Source organism: Hyperolius riggenbachi, chromosome 1, assembly GCF_040937935.1.
Source record: "Hyperolius riggenbachi isolate aHypRig1 chromosome 1, aHypRig1.pri, whole genome shotgun sequence".
Classification (NCBI taxonomy): Eukaryota; Metazoa; Chordata; class Amphibia; order Anura; family Hyperoliidae; genus Hyperolius; species Hyperolius riggenbachi.
In genome coordinates, this window is record NC_090646.1 from 78,686,148 (window position 1) to 78,705,925 (window position 19,778).

Below are 19,778 nucleotides of genomic sequence, written 5' to 3' on the forward strand. Positions count from 1 at the left end.
CCTAAACTTATCATGACTAAACTGGCTTTTCACCAGCGTGGTGCAATGGTTATCACGCCTAAAGTCTCTAACTGGGTTAGCACTGCTTTGTGAATCGAGCCCACTGTGTAACGCACCACAACAGCTGTTTGTGTAGTGACGGCCGTGCTGGACTGGTGCGCACCATGGCCAGAGTGCATGCGATAGCGGTAGAGGTTTTCAAGCCCATATGGTCGCCGGGCTGAGGTAGCTGAATGACAGAACAACAGTGACTGTCCAGCTGATCGAATTTGGTCTGTACACAATGAAGCAACGACCTTATTATCTTGGATCCACTAGGGGTGTGAAGGGGGTGTGGCAGGGGCGTGGCTTTAGTGTCCCTCTTTCTCATTTCAAAAAGTTGGGAGGTATGGAACTGACTGTAATATAGCAGTGTAACTCAAAGGCAGTGGGCCTAAGTTTCCTCACAAAAGCAAAGTGACTCTACAGGTAATTAGACAACGTTCCCCAAACATAAGAAAGCAGCGTTCAGCGGTGTAACTATAGGGGATGCAACTCCATCAGCCGCAAGGGGGCCCGCCCGCCGTGTGCAGGTGGAGCGCTGCCGCCTGTCCGATTGTGGGACCCCGCAGCCAGGTGTTGAACTGGCCGCTGTGTCTAATAGACACCACGCCAGTTCATTCCCCGCAGCCCGCAGTCTCCCGGGAGGCAGAGCAGGGCTACGGAAAGATGGCGTCCAAAGCCCTGCACTGGAGACTATTTGTGACTCCAGTACAGGGCTTCGGGCGCCATCTTCCCGTAGCCCTGCTCTCTGTCTATTAGCGCGGGTGATTTGCTGCTGGAGGATGGTCGGGGGAGCTGCGTGCCAGAGGCCAGCCAGGAAAGGAGACTTCTGTCAGTTGAGTGAATTGTTTTTTCTTACAGGTGCATTTTTTTCTGGTGACTGCTACCCACATTACATAGTTATTTGGGTTGAAAAAAGACATATGTCATCGAGTTAAACCAGAAAGTCCATCGAGTTCAACCAGCATTTTATGGAGAATGCTGCCCACATTACGATTTTCTGGTGAGTGCTGCCCACATTACGATTTTCTGGTGAATGCTGCCCACATTACGATTTTCTGGTGAATGCTGCCCACATTATGATTATTTTCTGGTGACTGCTGCCCACATTATGATTTTCTGGTGACTGCTGCCCACTTTACGATTATTTTCTGGTGAATGCTGCCCACATTACGATTATTTTCTGGTGAATGCTGCCCACATTACGATTATTTTCTGGTGACTGCTGCCCACATTACGATTATTTTCTGGTGACTGCTGCCCACTTTACGATTATTTTCTGGTGACTGCTGCCCACTTTACGATTATTTTCTGGTGACTGCTGTCCACTTTACAATTATTTTTTGGTGAATGCAGCCCACTTTATGATTATTTTCTGGTGATTGGTGAATGCTGCCCACACTATGATTATTTTCTGGTGACTGCTGCCCACATTACGATTATTTTCTGGTGACTGCTGCCCACTTTACAATAATTTTCTGGTGACTGCTGCCCACTTTACGATTATTTTCTGGTGACTGCTGTCCACTTTACAATTATTTTTGGGTGAATGCTGCCCGCTTTACGATTATTTTCTGGTGACTGCTGCCCACATTATGATTATTTTCTGGTGACTGCTGCCCACATTACGATTCTTTTCTGATGACTGCTGCCCACTTTACGATTATTTTCTGGTGACTGCTGCCCACTTTACGATTATTTTCTGGTGACTGCTGCCCACTTTACGATTATTTTCTGGTGACTGCTGCCCACTTTACGATTCTTTTCTGGTGACTGCTGCCCACATTACGATTATTTTCTGGTGACTGCTGCCCACATTACGATTATTTTCTGGTGACTGCTGCCCACATTACGGTTATTTTATTGTGAATGCTGCCCACATTACGATTATTTTCTGGTGACTGCTGCCCACATTAAGATTATTTTCTGGTGAATGCTGCGCACATTACGATTATTTTCTGGTGAATGCTGCCCACATTACGATTATTTTCTGGTGACTGCTGCCCACATTATGATTATTTTCTGGTGGCTGCTACCCACTTTACGATTATTTTCTGGTGACTGCTGCCCACATTACAATTATTTTCTGGTGAATGCTGCCCACATTACGATTATTTTCTGGTGACTGCTGCCCACATTACGATTATTTTCTGGTGACTGCTGCCCACTTTACGATTATTTTCTGATGACTGCTGCCCACATTACGATTATTTTCTGGTGATTATTTTCTACAGTACTCCCAAATGTGTCTCAGCTTTCCAGCACCCCCAAATGTGTCTCAGCTCTCCAGTACTTCCAAATGTGTCTCAGCTCTCCAGTGCCCCCAAATGTGTCTCAGCTCTCCAGTGCCCCCAAATGTGTCTAAGCTCTAAAGTGTTCCCAAATGTGTCTCAGCTCTCCAGTGCCCCCAAATATGTCTCAGCTCTCCAGTGCCCCCAAATGTGTCTCAGCTCTCCAGTGCCCCCAAATGTGTCTCAGCTCTCCAGTACCCCCAAATGTGTATCAGCTCTCCAGTGCCCCAAATGTGTCTCAGCTCTCCAGTGCCCCCAAATATGTCTCAGCTCTCCAGTGCCCCCAAATGTGTCTCAGCTCTCCAGTACCCCCAAATGTGTCTCAGCTCTCCAGTACCCCCAAATGTGTCTCAGCTCTCCAGTACCCCCAAATGTGTATCAGCTCTCCAGTGCCCCCAGATGTGTCTCAGCTCTCCAGCACCCCCAAATGTGCCTCAGCTGACCAGTACCCCCAAATGTGCCTCAGCTCTCCAGTACTCCCAAATGTGTCTCAGCTCTCCAGTGCCCCCAAATGTGTCTCAGCTCTCCAGCACCCCCAAATGTGTCTCAGCTTTCCAGCACCCCCAAATGTGTCTCAGCTCTCCAGTACTCCCAAATGTGTCTCAGCTCTCCAGTGCCCCCAAATGTGTCTCAGCTCTCCAGTGCCCCCAAATGTGTCTCAGCTCTAAAGTGTTCCCAAATGTGTCTCAGCTCTCCAGTGCCCCCAAATATGTCCCAGCTCTCCAGTGCCCCCAAATGTGTCTCAGCTCTCCAGTGCCCCCAAATGTGTCTCAGCTCTCCAGTACCCCCAAATGTGTATCAGCTCTCCAGTGCTCCCAAATGTGTCTCAGCTCTCCAGTGCCCCCAAATATGTCTCAGCTCTTCAGTGCCCCCAAATGTGTCTCAGCTCTCCAGTACCCCCAAATATGTATCAGCTCTCCAGTGCCCCCAAATGTGTCTCAGCTCTCCAGCACCCCCAAATGTGCCTCAGCTGACCAGTACCCCCAAATGTGCCTCAGCTCTCCAGTATTCCCAAATGTGTCTCAGCTCTCCAGTGCCCCCAAATGTGTCTCAGCTCTCCAGCACCCCCAAATGTGTATCAGCTCTCCAGTACTCCCAAATGTGTCTCAGCTCTCCAGTCCTCCCAAATGTGTCTCAGCTCTCCAGCACCCCCAAATGTGTATCAGCTCTCCAGCGCCCCCAAATGTGTATCAGCTCTCCAGTACTCCCAAATGTGTCTCAGCTCTCCAGTCCTCCCAAATGTGTCTCAGCTCTCCAGCACCCCCAAATGTGTATCAGCTCTCCAGCGCCCCCAAATGTGTCTCAGCTCTCCAGTGCTCCCAAATGTGTCTCAGCTCTCCAGTGCCCCCAAATGTGTCTCAGCTCTCCAGTACTCCCAAATGTGTCTCAGCTCTCCAGCACCCCCAAATGTGTATCAGCTCTCCAGCGCCCCCAAATGTGTCTCAGCTCTCCAGTGCTCCCAAATGTGTCTCAGCTCTCCAGTGCCCCCAAATGTGTCTCAACTTTCCAGCACCAGTAAATGTATCATGACTGCATTGGTAGACAGTACACAACTGAGGCTAATTCAGTATAACGGTAGCAGGAAAAAAGGGTGCAGGACCAAGGTGGACGAAAAGGGCCCCGCATAGACTTTAATGCAATTATCGTTAACTAGTGACCTTTAGAGATGGCCCAAACGGTTTGCCGGTGAACTTGTTTGCGCGAATCTCAGTGGTTCGCGTTTGACGCGAAATGCAAATTTTTTTCTAAAAAGTTTGTGTTCGCATTTTTCCCATAGACTTTAATGGCGCCGACTTTAATGGTTAATAGCTAAGCCCCATTACATGCTATAAACACCAAATTTGCAGGGTATGTAAATAGGGACAGTGGGTATAAGAGGAAAAACATTTTTTCAAAAAGACAATATAGTTTTTGAGAAAATGGATTTTTAAAATTCTCCTTCTGACCGTGGCCAGCCAAGTTTAGCGGTTAATAGCAAAGTACCCTTACATAGTAGAAACACCAAATTTTCAGGATATGTAGAGGGGGACAGTGACTACAAGAGGAAAAAAAATGTCAAAAAGACTTTATACTTTTTGAGAAAATCTATTTTAAAATTTCAAAGAAAAATACTATACATTTAAATCTGTAAATAACAGTTCTTAGGGAAACAATTCCCGAGGACTTTAGCAGTTAATAGCAAAGGCCCCTTACATTGACCCCTGCAAGCCTTCAGTGTCTCTGCGTCCCTGCACATGCGCAGTGCAAAAAAAGCACTGCCACACGGACAAAGCAGGACGCAGGGAAACTTGCAAATTATATATAGAGATGATACGGCGAAAAAAGCTGAAAAAAGGGCTCCGCAATAAATATCGTTAACAACATTAGAATATTAGAGTTTTTGAAGTATGTTATCGTTTTAGAAGCTTGCAGCGTTATAGTTTTTGTCATATTATTTAGTTTATATATACTGATTTTACATTATCAAAGATATTATCTTTTTTTTATGTGTGAAAGGGTGTTTCTGCAGAGGGAGTGGTTAGGGTTAGGCACCACCCGGGCGGCAGTTAGTGTTAGGCAACACCAGGGGGAGTGGCTAGGGTTAGGCAAGACCAGGGGTGTGGTTAGGGTTAGGCAACACCAGGGGGGGTGGTTAGGGTTAGGCACCACCAGGGTGGTTAGGGTTAGGCACCACCAGGGGGGTGGTTAGGGTTAGGCACCACCGGGGGAGGTAATTAGGGTTAGGCACCACCGGGAGGGTGGTTAGGGTTAGGCACCACCGGGGGGGGGGGGAGTAATTAAGGTTAGGCACCACCAGGTGAGTGGTTAGTGTTAGGGTTCTGTGTGAGAGTAGGGTTGGATTAAGCTGTATTGTTGAATTACGTAACGATATATAACAGTAATATTTAACGTTAATATATATTATTTCTCTTCTGTGTTTACAACGGTATTTATCGTGAACCAAGTTTGACAATGATGTTTATCGTTATCAGATTTCGTTATCCACCGGCGCCATTTCGTTATCCAGCCGGGCCCTTTTTTCACTGCGCCCTTTTTTCATGCACCCAGTATATGCAAGCTTTAACAACAACAAATAAAAAAAATATTTTAAAGTTTTAACGTGACAAAGATATCTGCCTCAAGAGGGGTACATTTGTTTCTTGAGAGTGGTGTGATTTATAGTGATAAAAATCTTGCATTCTGTTTTGAATATAGTAGAAGCTCCAATAATCACAGTGCCGGGTTCTTCCTGAGGACTTAACCATACAGCTAATAATATATATTGAAGGATGCTGGCAGAGTAACAACTGTGAACCTGCTAAGACTAAGCAATAAAACATACAGTATATACAGTATTGTTACTGTATATGTGTTGGTCTTCTTTTGATGTGCAGTTTTCTAAATTAACACTAGAGGGAGATGTAGGATCAAAAAAGTTCAGCTGAGTTTTAACATTTCTTTTCATTGCCATTTCTATTTTGTTTAGTTCCTGAGCTTTGACAGCTGATAGTTTAGTGTTATAACTGTTTTCACCTTTCATGTCCTAGGAATAGCCCCATTACCTATAACTCCCCCCTTCCCACCATGTAAAAAAAAAAAAGTATAACACTATTCCTCCTCCTTAGCAAAGTCAACTCTAACTTTAGGTGAACCCGAGGTGAGAATGATGTGGCTGCTGGCATATGTGTTTCCTTGTAAACAATACCAGTTGCCTGGTAATCCTGCTGATCTATTTGGCTGCAGTAGTGTCTGAATTACACCAGAAACATACATGCAGCTAATCTTGTCAGATCTGACAATTATGTCGGACACACCTGATCTGCTGCATGCTTGTGAGAGATCAGTCAGTGGCCAGTCAGAGGGAGAGGGATCGCCAACCAATCAGGCGGGGGTGCTGGCACTAGAATGGTCAATCACAGCTGCCCGCTACTCCTTTGGCTAACTGGTGCCAATGTACTCGCGGGCACGGGCGGGACCATGGCACCGTCATTGGGCCAATTGCTGCACTTGATCAGTAGCAGTGATCTATCAGATGTCACTGCTACTGATCCAGTGCAGTGATTGCAAACACGAAGCCTTGGAGTGGCACACCTTACCCAAGTGTCGGGTGCTGAACCTGGGTGCCGGGCTACGTCACCCTGACATCAACAGCAAACGGATCAAGTTCGGTTCACACACCTGTAGTTGAAAGCAGTTTCTGCGTTTATTGCATGAGTAAGCACAGGCTTGACAATTGTTTCGGGGCCACAAGGGGTCCCCTTCTTCAGGAAAGTACAAACATGATGATAATAATGTTTGCACTTTTTTGAAGAAGGGCCAGAAACAATTGTCAAGCCTGTGCTTACTGATGCAATAAACGCAGAAAGTGGATTTAACTAAAGGTGTGCGAACCCAACATGATCCATTTGCAGTGCAGTGATTGGCCCAATGACGGCACTTCCCCTCTGACTGGCCATGGTGATCTCTCGCCGGTGATGGGGTTTTACCGTAATATGCCTCGATAAGAGGCGTATATCAACACCACGCCTACTTATGATGTCATAGGAAAGGGCGGCAGGTGCCACTGGTTGAATGAGGATGAGAATTCAGGGATGCGTGGGTGAGGTGTGTAGTGTGTGTTCCAGGAAGATGGACAGGAGAGCGGAGAGGAGGCAGGCGCCAGGAGGCCCAAACTGTTTGTCCAAATGCCGCCCCCTAGATTTTACCGCCTGAGTCACATGATTCAGGTTGCTTCATGGTAGGCCGACCCCTGGCTTGGAACTGGACTGACTATAGTCACCTTCCGGAATTATTTGCAACTCAACGACCATCTCTCATTCTTACCCTGCATAATGTTATTGTTTTTATTTTCTAGCAAACTACATCCCTACTGCATCCAGAAAAATCCCCAAACCCAGAGAAGTTCATCAGAAACTGATTTATTTTGAATCCTGTGGTTAATTCCTGGTGACGTGTGAGAGATCTCATTCTAAGTCCAGCTATTATTGTTTCATACAACTTTCTTGGCGATGAGAAAATCTTTTAAATGTTTGATTTGCCAGATGCCGACAGTGGTGAGGATGATGGTCTGAGTGATGGCCCACCACAGGACATTACTGTTCATGTCTTCACTCTTCTGGCGATAGTACTCCTCGCGCTCCTGCAAAAGAAACAAGTGACATTGCCTATGAGGGCACCATCAAACAGGAAACACACTGGTATGCACTCATGGAAGAGAAATGCAGTTCTCTAGACAGGCCACTAACCAATCAGAAGGGCTTATACCATGCCAGGTTCATAACTGGGCACAATTGGCCAGGGCCTAGAGCCTGTTTATTGTAAGCAATACTACTGCTAATACCCCACACACAAACTTCCTACCTGATGCCTAACCTTAACTCCCAACCCCCGCCACCACCAATTGCTGCCCCCTGCAGCACTCGATAAATAGCTGGCGCTGTACAGCTATTTATCCGGCGCCACAGGCCACCAAATTACCCCTCATTGCTGGCATATCAATAGGCACCTTTGGCAGCGTCCAACCTTCTGCCGCCGGCAGGCGCCCAAGTTGCCTGCTTCGAATCTCATGATCCCATCAAATGTTTTTCTTTAGACATGCGTATGACATTAGCAATATATTCGAAATCCAATAACTTGTGTATTAATGGGTTGATTGGTCCAGCAAACTCTTACAGATAGTACTCGGTATTGCTCATGCTGATGTCACAGTTATTGAAGGGGGGTTAAGGCCAGTGGGAAAACAACGCAGCTCGAGTCCATGTATAAGTTATGCGTCAGATATTGCCACTGCCACGTGCCACTAGGGGAAGGAGGAGGCGTGAGGAGTGAGAGTGCGTTATCACAATACACTGCTGTACAGCGCATAGAGGGGAACAGTAGACGGTGCAGCCTATGCTCTTCTGATGTTCTTGCATATCGCACACTGGCCCTTATACATTTCACTTTTTCTCCTAAGTTTTCTCCTAGTAAATGCTTTTTCATCATCTATTTATAAATAACTTTTCAGGACAAAAAGTAGGTGAAAATGTACTATAAAAAATATTTTGAGTATTTTCTTGTTTGTAATTAGTTTGAAAATGCATTTTTATTGACAAAGTGTGAAAATATCACCGAGGAGGAAACTCAAGAGAACAAGTGAATTGCATATGGGTCAATATGCAGGATCTTCTCAAAAAAATAGCATATTGTGATAAAGTTCATTATTTTCTGTAATGTACTGATAAACATTAGACTTTCATATATTTTAGACTAGCTGGATGCCCGGCGTTGCCCGGGTATGTATTTGGCTAGTGTTGGCTCTGCCCACTTTTCCTAACCCTAACACACAATTACTCAATGACCAAGTATGTGAGCTTTGCGGTCTTTGGCATCAATAATTTGCAATGAAATAAAATTAATCTGATTGGATATGGCTCCACCCCTTTTCTGAATTTGAACCCTAATCACCCAATGGCCAACTGTACCAGGTACAGGTGATTAACAGTGCAAGAATGGCAGCAATTAAATATTCCCCTTAAAAATCAATAGGTGGATAATGATTGGCTTTTATAGGCTCCACCCACTTTTCTGAATATTAATCCCAGTCACCCAGTGACCAACTGTGCAAAGTTTGAGAACCCTACCATTAACAGTGTAAGAATGGCTGCAGTTTACATTGCGCAATGAAATTTGTATTTTTCTCCACCCATTTATTTCCTAACATTGTTCAGGTATGTATTTGGCTGGTGTTGGCTCCGCCTACTATTTCTAACCCTAGCAAACAATTACTCAATACCCAAGTTTGTGATCTTTGCGGTCTTTGGCATCAATAATTTGCATTATGATCAAACAAATCTGATTGGCTGTTTGTGGCTCTACCCCTTTGTCTGAATTTAACCCCAGTCACCCAATGACCAACTGTACCAGGTTTAAGGCTTGTGCCATTAACAGTGCAAGAATAGTAGCAATTACATATTCCCTCTAAAAAATCAATAGGTGAATTTTGATTGGCTTTTGTAGGCTCCACCCACTTTTCTGAATATTAATCCCAGTCACCCAGTGACCAATTGTGCAAAGTTTGAGAACCCTACCATTAAAAGTGTAAGAATTGCTGCAGTTTACATTTTCTCAGTGAAATTTGCATTTGTCTCCGCCTACTGATGACCCGGCATTTCCCAATTATGTATTTTGCAGGTGCTGGCTGCGCCCACTTTTCCTAACCCTAACACTCAATTAATCAATTACTCAATGACCAAGTTTGTGAGCTTTGCTGTCTTTGGCATCAATAACCTGCATTAAAATGAAACAACTCATATTGGCTGTTTATGGCTCCACCCCTTTTATAAATTTAAACCCCAGTCACCCAATGATCAACTGTACCAGGTTTGAGGCTTGTGCCATTAACAGTGCAAGAATGGCAGCAATTAAATATTCCCCTGAAAAATCAATAGGTCATTTTTGATTGCCTTTTGTAGGCTCCACCCACTTTTCTGAATATTAACCCCAGTCACCCAGTAACCAACTGTGCAAAGTTTGAGAACCCTACCATTAACAGTATAAGAATGGCTGCTGTTTACATTTTCCCAGTAAAATTTGTATTTGTCTTCGCCCACTTATGACCCGGCGTTGCCCGCTTATGTATTTGGCTGGTGTTGGCTTTGCCCGTTTTTCCAACCCTAACGCACAATTACTTAATTACTCAATTACCAAGTTTGTGAGCTTTGTGGTGTTTGGCATCAATAATTTGCATTGGAATATAACAAATCTAATTGGCTGTTTGTGGCTCCACCCCCTTTCTGAAATTGAACCCTAGTCACCCAATGATCAACTGTACCAGGTTTGAGGCTTGTGCCATTAACAGTCCAAGAATGGCAGCAATGTAAATATTCCCCTTGAAAATCAATAGGTTAATTTTGATTGGCTTTTATAGACTCCACCCACTTTTCTGAATATTAATCCCAGTCACCCAGTAACCAACTGTGCAAAGTTTGAGAACCGTAACATTAACAGTGTAAGAATGGCTGCTGTTTACATTTTCCCAGTAAAATTTGTATTTATCTCCGCCCACTTATGACCCGGCGTTGCCCATTTATGTATTTGGCTGGTGTTGGCTGTGCCTACTTTTCTAACCCTAACACACAATTAATCAATTACCAAGTTTGTGATCTTTGCGGTGTTTGGCATCAATAATTTGCATTGAAATGAAACAAATTTAATTGGCTATTTGTGGCTCCACCCCCTTTCTGAAATTGAACCCTAGTCACCCAATGATCAACTGTACCAGGTTTGAGGCTTGTGACATTAACAGTGCAAGAATGGCAGCAATGTAAATATTCCCCTTGAAAATCAATAGGTTAATTTTGATTAACTTTTATAGACTCCACCCACCTTTCTGAATATTAAAGGGAAGGTTCAGGGACCGTTGAAAAAAAATAAAAATCCGCATCCACTTACCTGGGGCTTCCTCCAGCCCGTGGCAGGCAGGAGGTGCCCTCGGCGCCGCTCCGCAGGCTCCCGGTGGTCTCCGGTGGCCGACCCGACCTGGCCAGGCCGGCGGCCAGGTCGGGCTTCTTCTGCGTTCCAAAATGCGCCTCACGGCGGCGCGCTGACGTCATCGGACGTCCTCCGGGCTGTACTGCGCAGGCTCATTCTGAGCCTGCGCAGTACAGCCCGGAGGACGTCCGATGACGTCAGCGCGCCGCCGTGGGGCGCATTTTGGAACGCAGAAGAAGCCCGACCTGGCCGCCGGCCTGGCCAGGTCGGGTCGGCCACCGGAGACCACCGGGAGCCTGCGGAGCGGCGCCGAGGGCACCTCCTGCCTGCCACGGGCTGGAGGAAGCCCCAGGTAAGTGGATGCGGATTTTTATTTTTTTTCAACGGTCCCTGAACCTTCCCTTTAATCCCAGTCACGGAGCGACCAACTGTGCAAAGTTTGAGAACCCTACCATTAACAGTGTAAGAATGGCTGCAGTTTACATTTTCCAGTGAAATTTGAATTTGTCTCCGCCCCCTTTTTGGTTATGGGAATAAAAAGTATCCTATACTTTATTCCAGGTAATGTACTATGTGTGTGCCAAATTTCATTCAAATCCGTTCAGCCATTTTTGCGTGATCGAGTAACAAACATCCAAACATCCAAACATCCGAACTTTCCCATTTATTATATTAGTAGGATTCCCTACACACATCTGAAGTAGTTCAAGCCTTTTATTGTTTTAATATTGATGATTTTGACATACAGCTCATGAAAACCCAAATTTCCTATCTCAAAAAATTAGCATATTTCATCCGACCAATAAAAGAAAAGTGTTTTTAAAACAAAAAAAGTCAACCTTCAAATAATTATGTTCAGTTATGCACTCAATACTTGGTCGGGAATCCTTTTGCAAAAATGACTGCTTCAATGCGGCGTGGCATGGAGGCAATCAGCCTATAGCAATGCTCAGGTGTTATGGAGGCCCAGGATGCTTCGATAGCGGCCTTAAAGGAAAGGTTCAGGGAGGGTGGGTAAAAAATAAAAATCAAATTCCACTTACCTGGGGCTTCCTCCAGCCGTGGCAGGCAGGAGGTGCCCTCGCCGCCGCTCCGCAGGCTCCCGGTGGTCTCCGGTGGCCGACCCGACCTGGCCAGGCCGGCTGCCAGGTCGGGCTCTTCTGCGCTCCAAGGCCCGGAACTTCTGCGTCCCACGCCGGCGCTCTGACGTCATCGGACGTCCTCCGGGCTCTTCTGCGCAGGCGCAGAACTACTGCGCATGCGCAGTAGAGCCCGGAGGACGTCACGGCGCTCTGACGTCATCGGACGTCCTCCGGGCTCTTCTACGCAGGCGCAGAACTACTGCGCATGCGCAGTAGAGCCCGGAGGACGTCCGATGACGTCAGAGCGCCGGCATGGGACGCAGAAGTTCCGGGCCTTGGAGCGCAGAAGAGCCCGACCTGGCAGCCGGCCTGGCCAGGTCGGGTCGGCCACCGGAGACCACCGGGAGCCTGCGGAGCGGCGGCGAGGGCACCTCCTGCCTGCCACGGGCTGGAGGAAGCCCCAGGTAAGTGGAATTTGATTTTTATTTTTTACCCACCCTCCCTGAACCTTTCCTTTAAGCTCATCCAGAGTGTTGGGCCTTGCATCTCTCAACTTTCTCTTCACAATATCCCACAGATTCTCTATGGGGTTCAGGTCAGGAGAGTTGGCAGGCCAATTGAGCACAGTAATACCATGGTCAGTAAACCATTTACCAGTGGTTTTGGCACTGTGAGCAGGTGCCAGGTCATGCTGAAAAATGAAATCTTCATCTCCATAAAGCTTTTCAGCATATGGAAGCATGAAGTGCTCCAAAATCTCCTGATAGCTAGCTGCATTGACCCTGCCCTTGATAAAACACAGTGGACCAACACCAGCAGCTGACATGGCACCCCAGACCATCACTGACTGTGGGTACTTGGCACTGGACTTCAGGCATTTTGGCATTTCCCTCTCCCCAGTCTTCCTCCAGACTCTGGCACCTTGATTTCCGAATGACATGTAAAAGTTGCTTTCATCCGAAAAAAGTAGTTTGGACCACTGAGCAACAGTCCAGTGCTGCTTCTCTCTGTAGCCCAGGTCAGGCGCTTCTGCCGCTGTTTCTGGTTAAAAAGTGGGTTCATGCTTCCATTTGGTGAAAAGCTTTATGGAGATGAAGATTTAATTTTTCAGCACGACCTAGCACCTGCTCACAGTGCCAAAACCTCTGGTAAATGGTTTACTGACCATGGTATTACTGTGCTCAATTGGCCTGCCAACTCTCCTGACCTGAACCCCATAGGGAATCTGTGGGATATTGCGAAGAGAAAGTTGAGAGACGCAAGACCCAACACTCTGGATGAGCTTAAGGCCGCTATCGAAGTATCCTGGGCCTCCATAACACCTGAGCATTGCCATAGGCTGATTGCCTCCATGCCACGCCGCATTGAAGCAGTCATTTCTGCAAAAGGATTCCCAACCAAGTATTGAGTGCATAACTGAACATAATTATTTGAAGGTTGACTTTTTTTGTTTTAAAAACACTTTTCTTTTATTGGTCAGATGAAATATGCTAATTTTTTTAGATAGGAAATTTGGGTTTTCATGAGCTGTATGCCAAAATCATCAATATTAAAACAATAAAAGTCTTGAACTACTTTAGTTGTGTGTATTTGAATCTAAAATATATGAAAGTCTAATGTTTATCAGTACATTACAGAAAATAATGAACTTTATCACAATATGCTAATTTTTTTAGAAGATCCTGTAATGCGCACAGCAAGGCTTAAAGAGACACTGGAGTGCAAAAAAAATTATGATATAATGAATTGGTTGTGTAGTACAGATAATTACTAGATCATCAGTAGCAAAGAAAATAGTCTCATATTTCTATTTTGTTATATAGTATTTTTTTGAACATTGCATCATTATCTAATATTTGCAGTTTACACACTACTCAGCATTCTAAATGATTTTACAGAGCAGGTCATTGAACTATTGACCTGTCCTCTGCAGAAGAAAAAACAATATAGTGACTGACACTTGAAATAACAAGCTTCAGAAGACAAAGCTCTCTGCGACTGAAAGTCGTGGAGCTCAATGGCTCTTTTACATAGAAAACAACTGGAGTTTCTTAACTCTTCTTGTACTGGAAACAATATTAGACTCATGTCTCTGCTCCTAATGTTTGACTTCTTAGCTGTACTACACATACAAATCATTATATCATCATTTTTTTTTATTTTATTTTTTTGCTTTAGTGTGTCTTTAAGCAGAAACAAGTTCTTAGACTATATTAGCAGCTTCTGACCGCAACTGAAAGATAATATTGAACAACATTAACTTATCATAATAACCATTCGTCTAATGAAGATATGCTGTAGGTTGAATACATTTATGTACTAAAGTGAAGTGTCTTCTACACTTGAAACCCAATATATATTAGGGCTGCAGGAGAGCAAATGGACATACGTACCCGCTGGTATTCCTGCTCACTCATAATATGACTCATCTCCCCTTGAAGGTTTTCTAAACTGTAAGAGACTTCCTTCATTTTGTCCTTGTGATCCACCACAGAGTAATCAAGTGGATGTTCGCCAACCTGAATATCCAAGTGTATGCGCTAAAAGGTAAGATAAACAAGCTGTCATCTCTACCATAGCTTACCGCTAGCACCAGCAATATATACATTATACTGTGCCTTCATATGTAATCAAACCCCTAATTGGCCACTGCATTTACTGCATTGTAATATATGTTATTACGGTTTCTCTTTAAGCAGTTCCCCACTGCTGATATGTATATTTACACCCTTGGAAACTTCACTTAACAACCAGGGGTGTAGGTATACATACTTATTTGTTTACCTTGCCATTCCCGATCACCGCGCCACTGCCGTTTGTTTCCATCGCAATCCCACCGTTCAGTGATCGGTGAATGGGAATAGCTGGTTCCCAAACCCAATCACAGCGCTGTGATGAGTGAAAGCTGGTGTCAGAGAGACGCCAGCTTTCATCAACAAAGTTGAAGCAAACACTTACACTTACTACTGCCATGTGCCAGTACTTGGCAATTAAGAGCAGCACCATCTTGTGACCAAAAAGTAAAAATGTACCCACACACTTTTATATATAGAATTACATACATTTTTATTCCTTTTTAACCCCTTACACCCCTTCCCTATAGTTACCAAAATAAAACACTTGTAGAAAAACAAATGACACCATTTAAACAAAAATTCATATATAGTTACCTTATGGACTTTTTAATATGTATGTCATGAGGATAAGTTACTGTTATTTTTTGTAAATAAAGCTCGTAATTATGGATATAGTGTTAAAAAACACAAAACCTGTGGGCTTTATCTACCAAAGCACATTTTATTTTAAAAATTATAATGGCTGAAAATTAAGAAATAATTTTTTTTATGTTATTCTTATTATTCCCTTTAAAATGCATATAAAATAAAATAATTCTTAGCACAAAGTACCACCCAATGAAAGCCTAATTTGTGGTGAAAAATAAATAAATATATAGATCATTTCAATGTGATTATCACGCTTGGTATAAGACGTATACACAGGAGTCAAGATAAATCGTAGTCAAAACGTAGCTAGGGTCATACACGAGTAGTCAGATGGCTGCTGTACAATGGACTGAGACAAAGGCTAGGTCGTTTTACAGGCTAGGGTCATACACGGGTAGTCAGATGGCTGAGGTACAATTGGTTGAGACAAAAGCTGGGTGGTTACACAGGCTAGGATCATACACGGGTGGTCAGATGGCTAAGGTACAATAGGATGAGGCAGAGTCGTGGTCAAAGAGTAGCAAAAAGTCATTCACAGTGTATCAAGAAAATAACAACACTAGTCTAAATGATAGATATATATCATAGACACTACATATATCTATCAGAGCAACTAGACTAATAACACAATAATACAATAATATCACAGAATGACAGAGTGCCCAGCACCAGCGTACTGATTGCTATTACGGGCAGTGAGCAAATGAAACATGAAACAGCACTGCTCAAATACACACAGTCCCCCAATCAGAGGCCGGCCCCACTCACAACAACCAATCACCAAACAGAATCCCTGCCTAAGCATCAGCTGATCTAAACTATCAGCTGACGCTATGATTACCGGCGTCTCAGAGCATAAGATCGTCTCTGAGATGCGCGCGCCCGCCTAGAGGGATGGACGGGACGCGCGCGCTCACTCCCCGCCACAGGGGTGCTGAGAATGCCGCCGGGAACATCGGAAGAGGAGGCACGTGGCTGAACGCCGCCGAGCGAGCTGCCCCTGTCAACGCTGGAACCGATCACAGGCGAGTCCCTTACAGTGATGAGTAACAATAAAGTAATTGGTGAATGAATGGGGGGCGTGTGATGTGTAAATTGTTCTGGGTTTTAAAGAGACTCTAACAACATTTTCAGCCTTATTTCTTCTATCCTATAAGTTCCTATACCTGTTCTAATGTGGTCTGGATTACTGCAGCCTTTTCTAGTTGCACTGTCTCTGTAATATATCTAATCTTCTTTTCTTTGTCAAGCTTTATCCACCCAGAAAGGAATACACTGCCTCTGCTGTGATAGGGAAAAGCTATGCATGCCCCCTCCACGCCCCCCTATGCTCTCCTGTGTGCTGTGTGTATGAGTCACAGGCAAGGTCTCTGCTCACAGCCACTGTGTCTGCCTCACAGAGCTGTGACATTTTAAACAGCTGTGAGTGCTGAAAGATCCGTTCAAATCCCAGACAAGCAACTAAGGCAACAAGTGGAGTAACATTCCAGCAGTCATGTCAAGCTTAAGAGGAGCCACTGCTCTGATGACATATATCCTGTTTGGCGGCCATCTTTATTGTTTACAAAAACAATGAATAAAACAGTGATTTTATCACCAAGAAAGCAGTGGGGAACGGCGAAAATGCCACAGAGGGGGCTAGGAGAAGACAACAAACAGGCTGGTACGTTTAATTATGTAAGATTTTCACAGTGCAGATTCTCTTTAAGGGGAAAAAACCTGTGGCTGGGAAGTGGTTAAGCCCACCTGACCTATTATCAAATCTGCAGTCACTGTGCTGTGCGTGTGAAGGCCCAGCAAAGCATAAAGCCATCTAGAGTGACATACTTGTGAAAATAAAGAGTTTGGCAAGGTTTGTATTGAATTTCCTCACAGGAGATCCGTGTATCGCTCAGCTCGCATAGCTCCACTCCACATCTCACTGGAGCAGAATAATGTAGCAGACACTGAACTGATTTCCAACATGTCTCTGCAATATTAGTTCCATTTTACGTTCAGGAAGCGCGAGCGCCTCCGCTCTCCCGCACTGACTCTAACAGGCTTCTGGGAAAATGAACTGTGAAATTGTCTAAGTAGATTTGTTTGCTCCACTGTCTCAGTTTCAGTGAAATCTCTGTCTAAATATTTTATGTTTGTGCAGTGAATGATGACACAGATTTAGAAGCTCAGTAATATTTAGTCTAATGTGGCGGAGGGCTGATCCGTGCGAGGGGATAGCTGAATGCTGCTCTGTTGGCTGCAAAGTTTTCAGTTGTATATTAGAGTGCTTTACTTCAATTTGGTTTGTCGTGTACATTAAAGAGAATCTGTATTGTTAAAATCGCACAAAAGTAAACATACCAGTGCGTTAGGGGACATCTCCTATTCCCCTCTGTCACAATTTCGCCGCTCCCCGCCGCATTAAAAGTGGTTAAAAACAGTTTTAAAAAGTTTGTTTATAAACAAACAAAATGGCCACCAAAACAGGAAGTAGGTTGATGTACAGTATGTCCACACATAGAAAATACATCCATACACAAGCAGGCTGTATACACCCTTCCTTTTGAATCTCAAGAGATCATTTGTGTGTTTCTTTCCCCCTGCATCTCTCATGCACTGAAGTTTCAGGCTGCTCGTTTCTTCCTGCAAACAGCTTTGCCCTTGTCTGTAATTCTTCAGTATGTGAAAGCCCAGCCAGCTCAGAGGACGATTTATCCAGCTTGTAAAAGATAATACAGCAGAGAGAAGCTGCCCTAATCTAAACAACACACAGGCAGTGTGCAGAGAGGGGCCTGGAGGGAGGAGATGCATCACAGAACCACAACACTGAAGAACTTGGCAGCCTTCCAGACACAGGTTGACAAGTCTGACAGGGGAAAGATACATTGATTTATTACAGAGACTGTGATAGCAGAAAGTGCTGCAGTAAGCCAGAACACATTAGAATAGCTTTTGGAACTTGTAGGATGATAAAAAACAGGATGCAATTTTTGTTACGGAGTCTCTTTAAGGTGAAATATTACTGTTGCTAAGAAACGAAACACCACTATACATCACACAGTGTTTGGTAAACGTGATTTCCGCTTCCGTGCCTTCGTTTTATGTGCATATACAAACACAGCCATTCCACATGACTGCCAGTATGACAGGAAAGTGAAAGTCTGTGTGACTGATATTGTGGTAAAACCCCTTCCACAATGTGATGTCATGACCATGGTCCTGACAGTTTGCTGTCTGTAAACCTTGCATCGTGGGAAATAACGGCTTTTTTCTAACTACCAAGCAAGCAGTATCTCCCTCTGTGCATATAACTCTCAGTAACAAACATCACCTGGCAGATGCCACCACCAGGGATACATTTCTGAATGTAAATCAAGGCTAGGAAAGACTTTACAATGGTCAAACGCTGACTAAATAATCTATAAATGGACATTGTAAATAATGAGCAATTTTATTAATTATGTTATTTTCATTACAGTTGCTCTTTAACTATGATAAATAAAAACTGATTTCTTGGTTGGAGGAAAATGCTGTTGAGTGCCGCTATTACATTTTTAAATCTGTCTGCAAACTGAAATGCTTCTTAGATCTAAATATTGCTGTATATTACTATGTAACCCTGTCTTCCCATTGTTGTTTAGCCTAGGTTATGATGTCACACAATCATCTGCCCAGGAGCACTCTGGGAGATCAGGTGATGTTCCTGCGCACTACTCAAAGTAGGAGAAAAGATATTCCAAAGTGATTCACCTTGCCAGCAGTAAAAATGCTGGCATCACTAAACACACTTTAAAAATGTAAATCCAGAGGCGTAGCTAGGCTTTTCATTGCCCGGGGACAAAGACAGTTTTTGCACCCCCGTGTGGACAAATTGGGCATGTCCATGCATCAGAATGTGGGTGTGGTTATGTGTGGAGCCAAATGTACAAATGCTGTTTAGATAGCCAGATGTGCCCCCCCTTCCTTCCAATTTTCTATAGGATCTATGATTCCTACACAGTTTGGTTATTTTTTTCAGGTGACTTATGTTTATTTTTGATTATTATTTTTATTTTTTTTATTTTTCTGGCTTATTTTTTTCTGGGTCTTTTTTTTTCTGGTCTGCTCTTATCTTGGTATTTTTGATTATGTTACCATTGTTGTTATTTAATTTTCATATTTATTTTTATGTATTTGATGTAGTTTGCTTGCTTTATTGTTAATTACTGTAATTTAATGTTGTATTTTCCATACATTACATTTTAGATTACAATTGTTTGTGAAGGCCTGAAGAAGGTTACCCAGAAACAAGTCGATGTTGTCGCCTTTTTAACCGGTTCAGCACCGCAGTGCCGAAAATCTCATGCATCCGAGCAACGTTCACCTCCCATTCATTCGCCTATAACTTTATTGCTACTTATCACAATGAATTGATCTTAACATATTTTCTTGACATGCATATTTAATAAGTTCAGACCCTTGGGTAACTATTCATGTTGTTTTTGTTTTGTTTTTTATTGTATTTTTTTATTTTTATTTTTTAATAAAAAAAAGTGTATGTGGGTAATTTTTGGTGTGGGAGGGAAACTGCTAATTTTAAATGTAAAATAATATTTTTTTTTAATTAAAAATGTATATGGGTGCAGTTTACTATTTGGCCACAAGATGGCCACAGTGAAAAAAGTCAAAAAGAACAATCTCGCATCCAGGAACTAAAATGCTGGGTAGAA

The 19,778-nt window shown here is 43.8% G+C and overlaps 1 protein-coding gene across 1 annotated transcript in view; it reads right to left on the reverse strand.

The window, feature by feature from the left end:
• Positions 1-7,212: 7,212 nt before the first annotated feature.
• LOC137555712 (transmembrane emp24 domain-containing protein 11-like) overlaps positions 7,213-19,778 on the reverse strand; it is a 53,725-nt gene continuing 41,159 nt past the window's right edge. Inside the window, exons 4-5 of the mRNA XM_068271591.1 lie at positions 14,260-14,406; positions 7,213-7,452 (exon numbers count right to left, since the gene is read on the reverse strand). Of these exons, the coding sequence (XP_068127692.1) occupies positions 7,303-7,452; positions 14,260-14,406 (297 nt within the window). The 3' untranslated portion in view covers positions 7,213-7,302. The remainder of the gene's footprint in view (positions 7,453-14,259; positions 14,407-19,778) is intronic.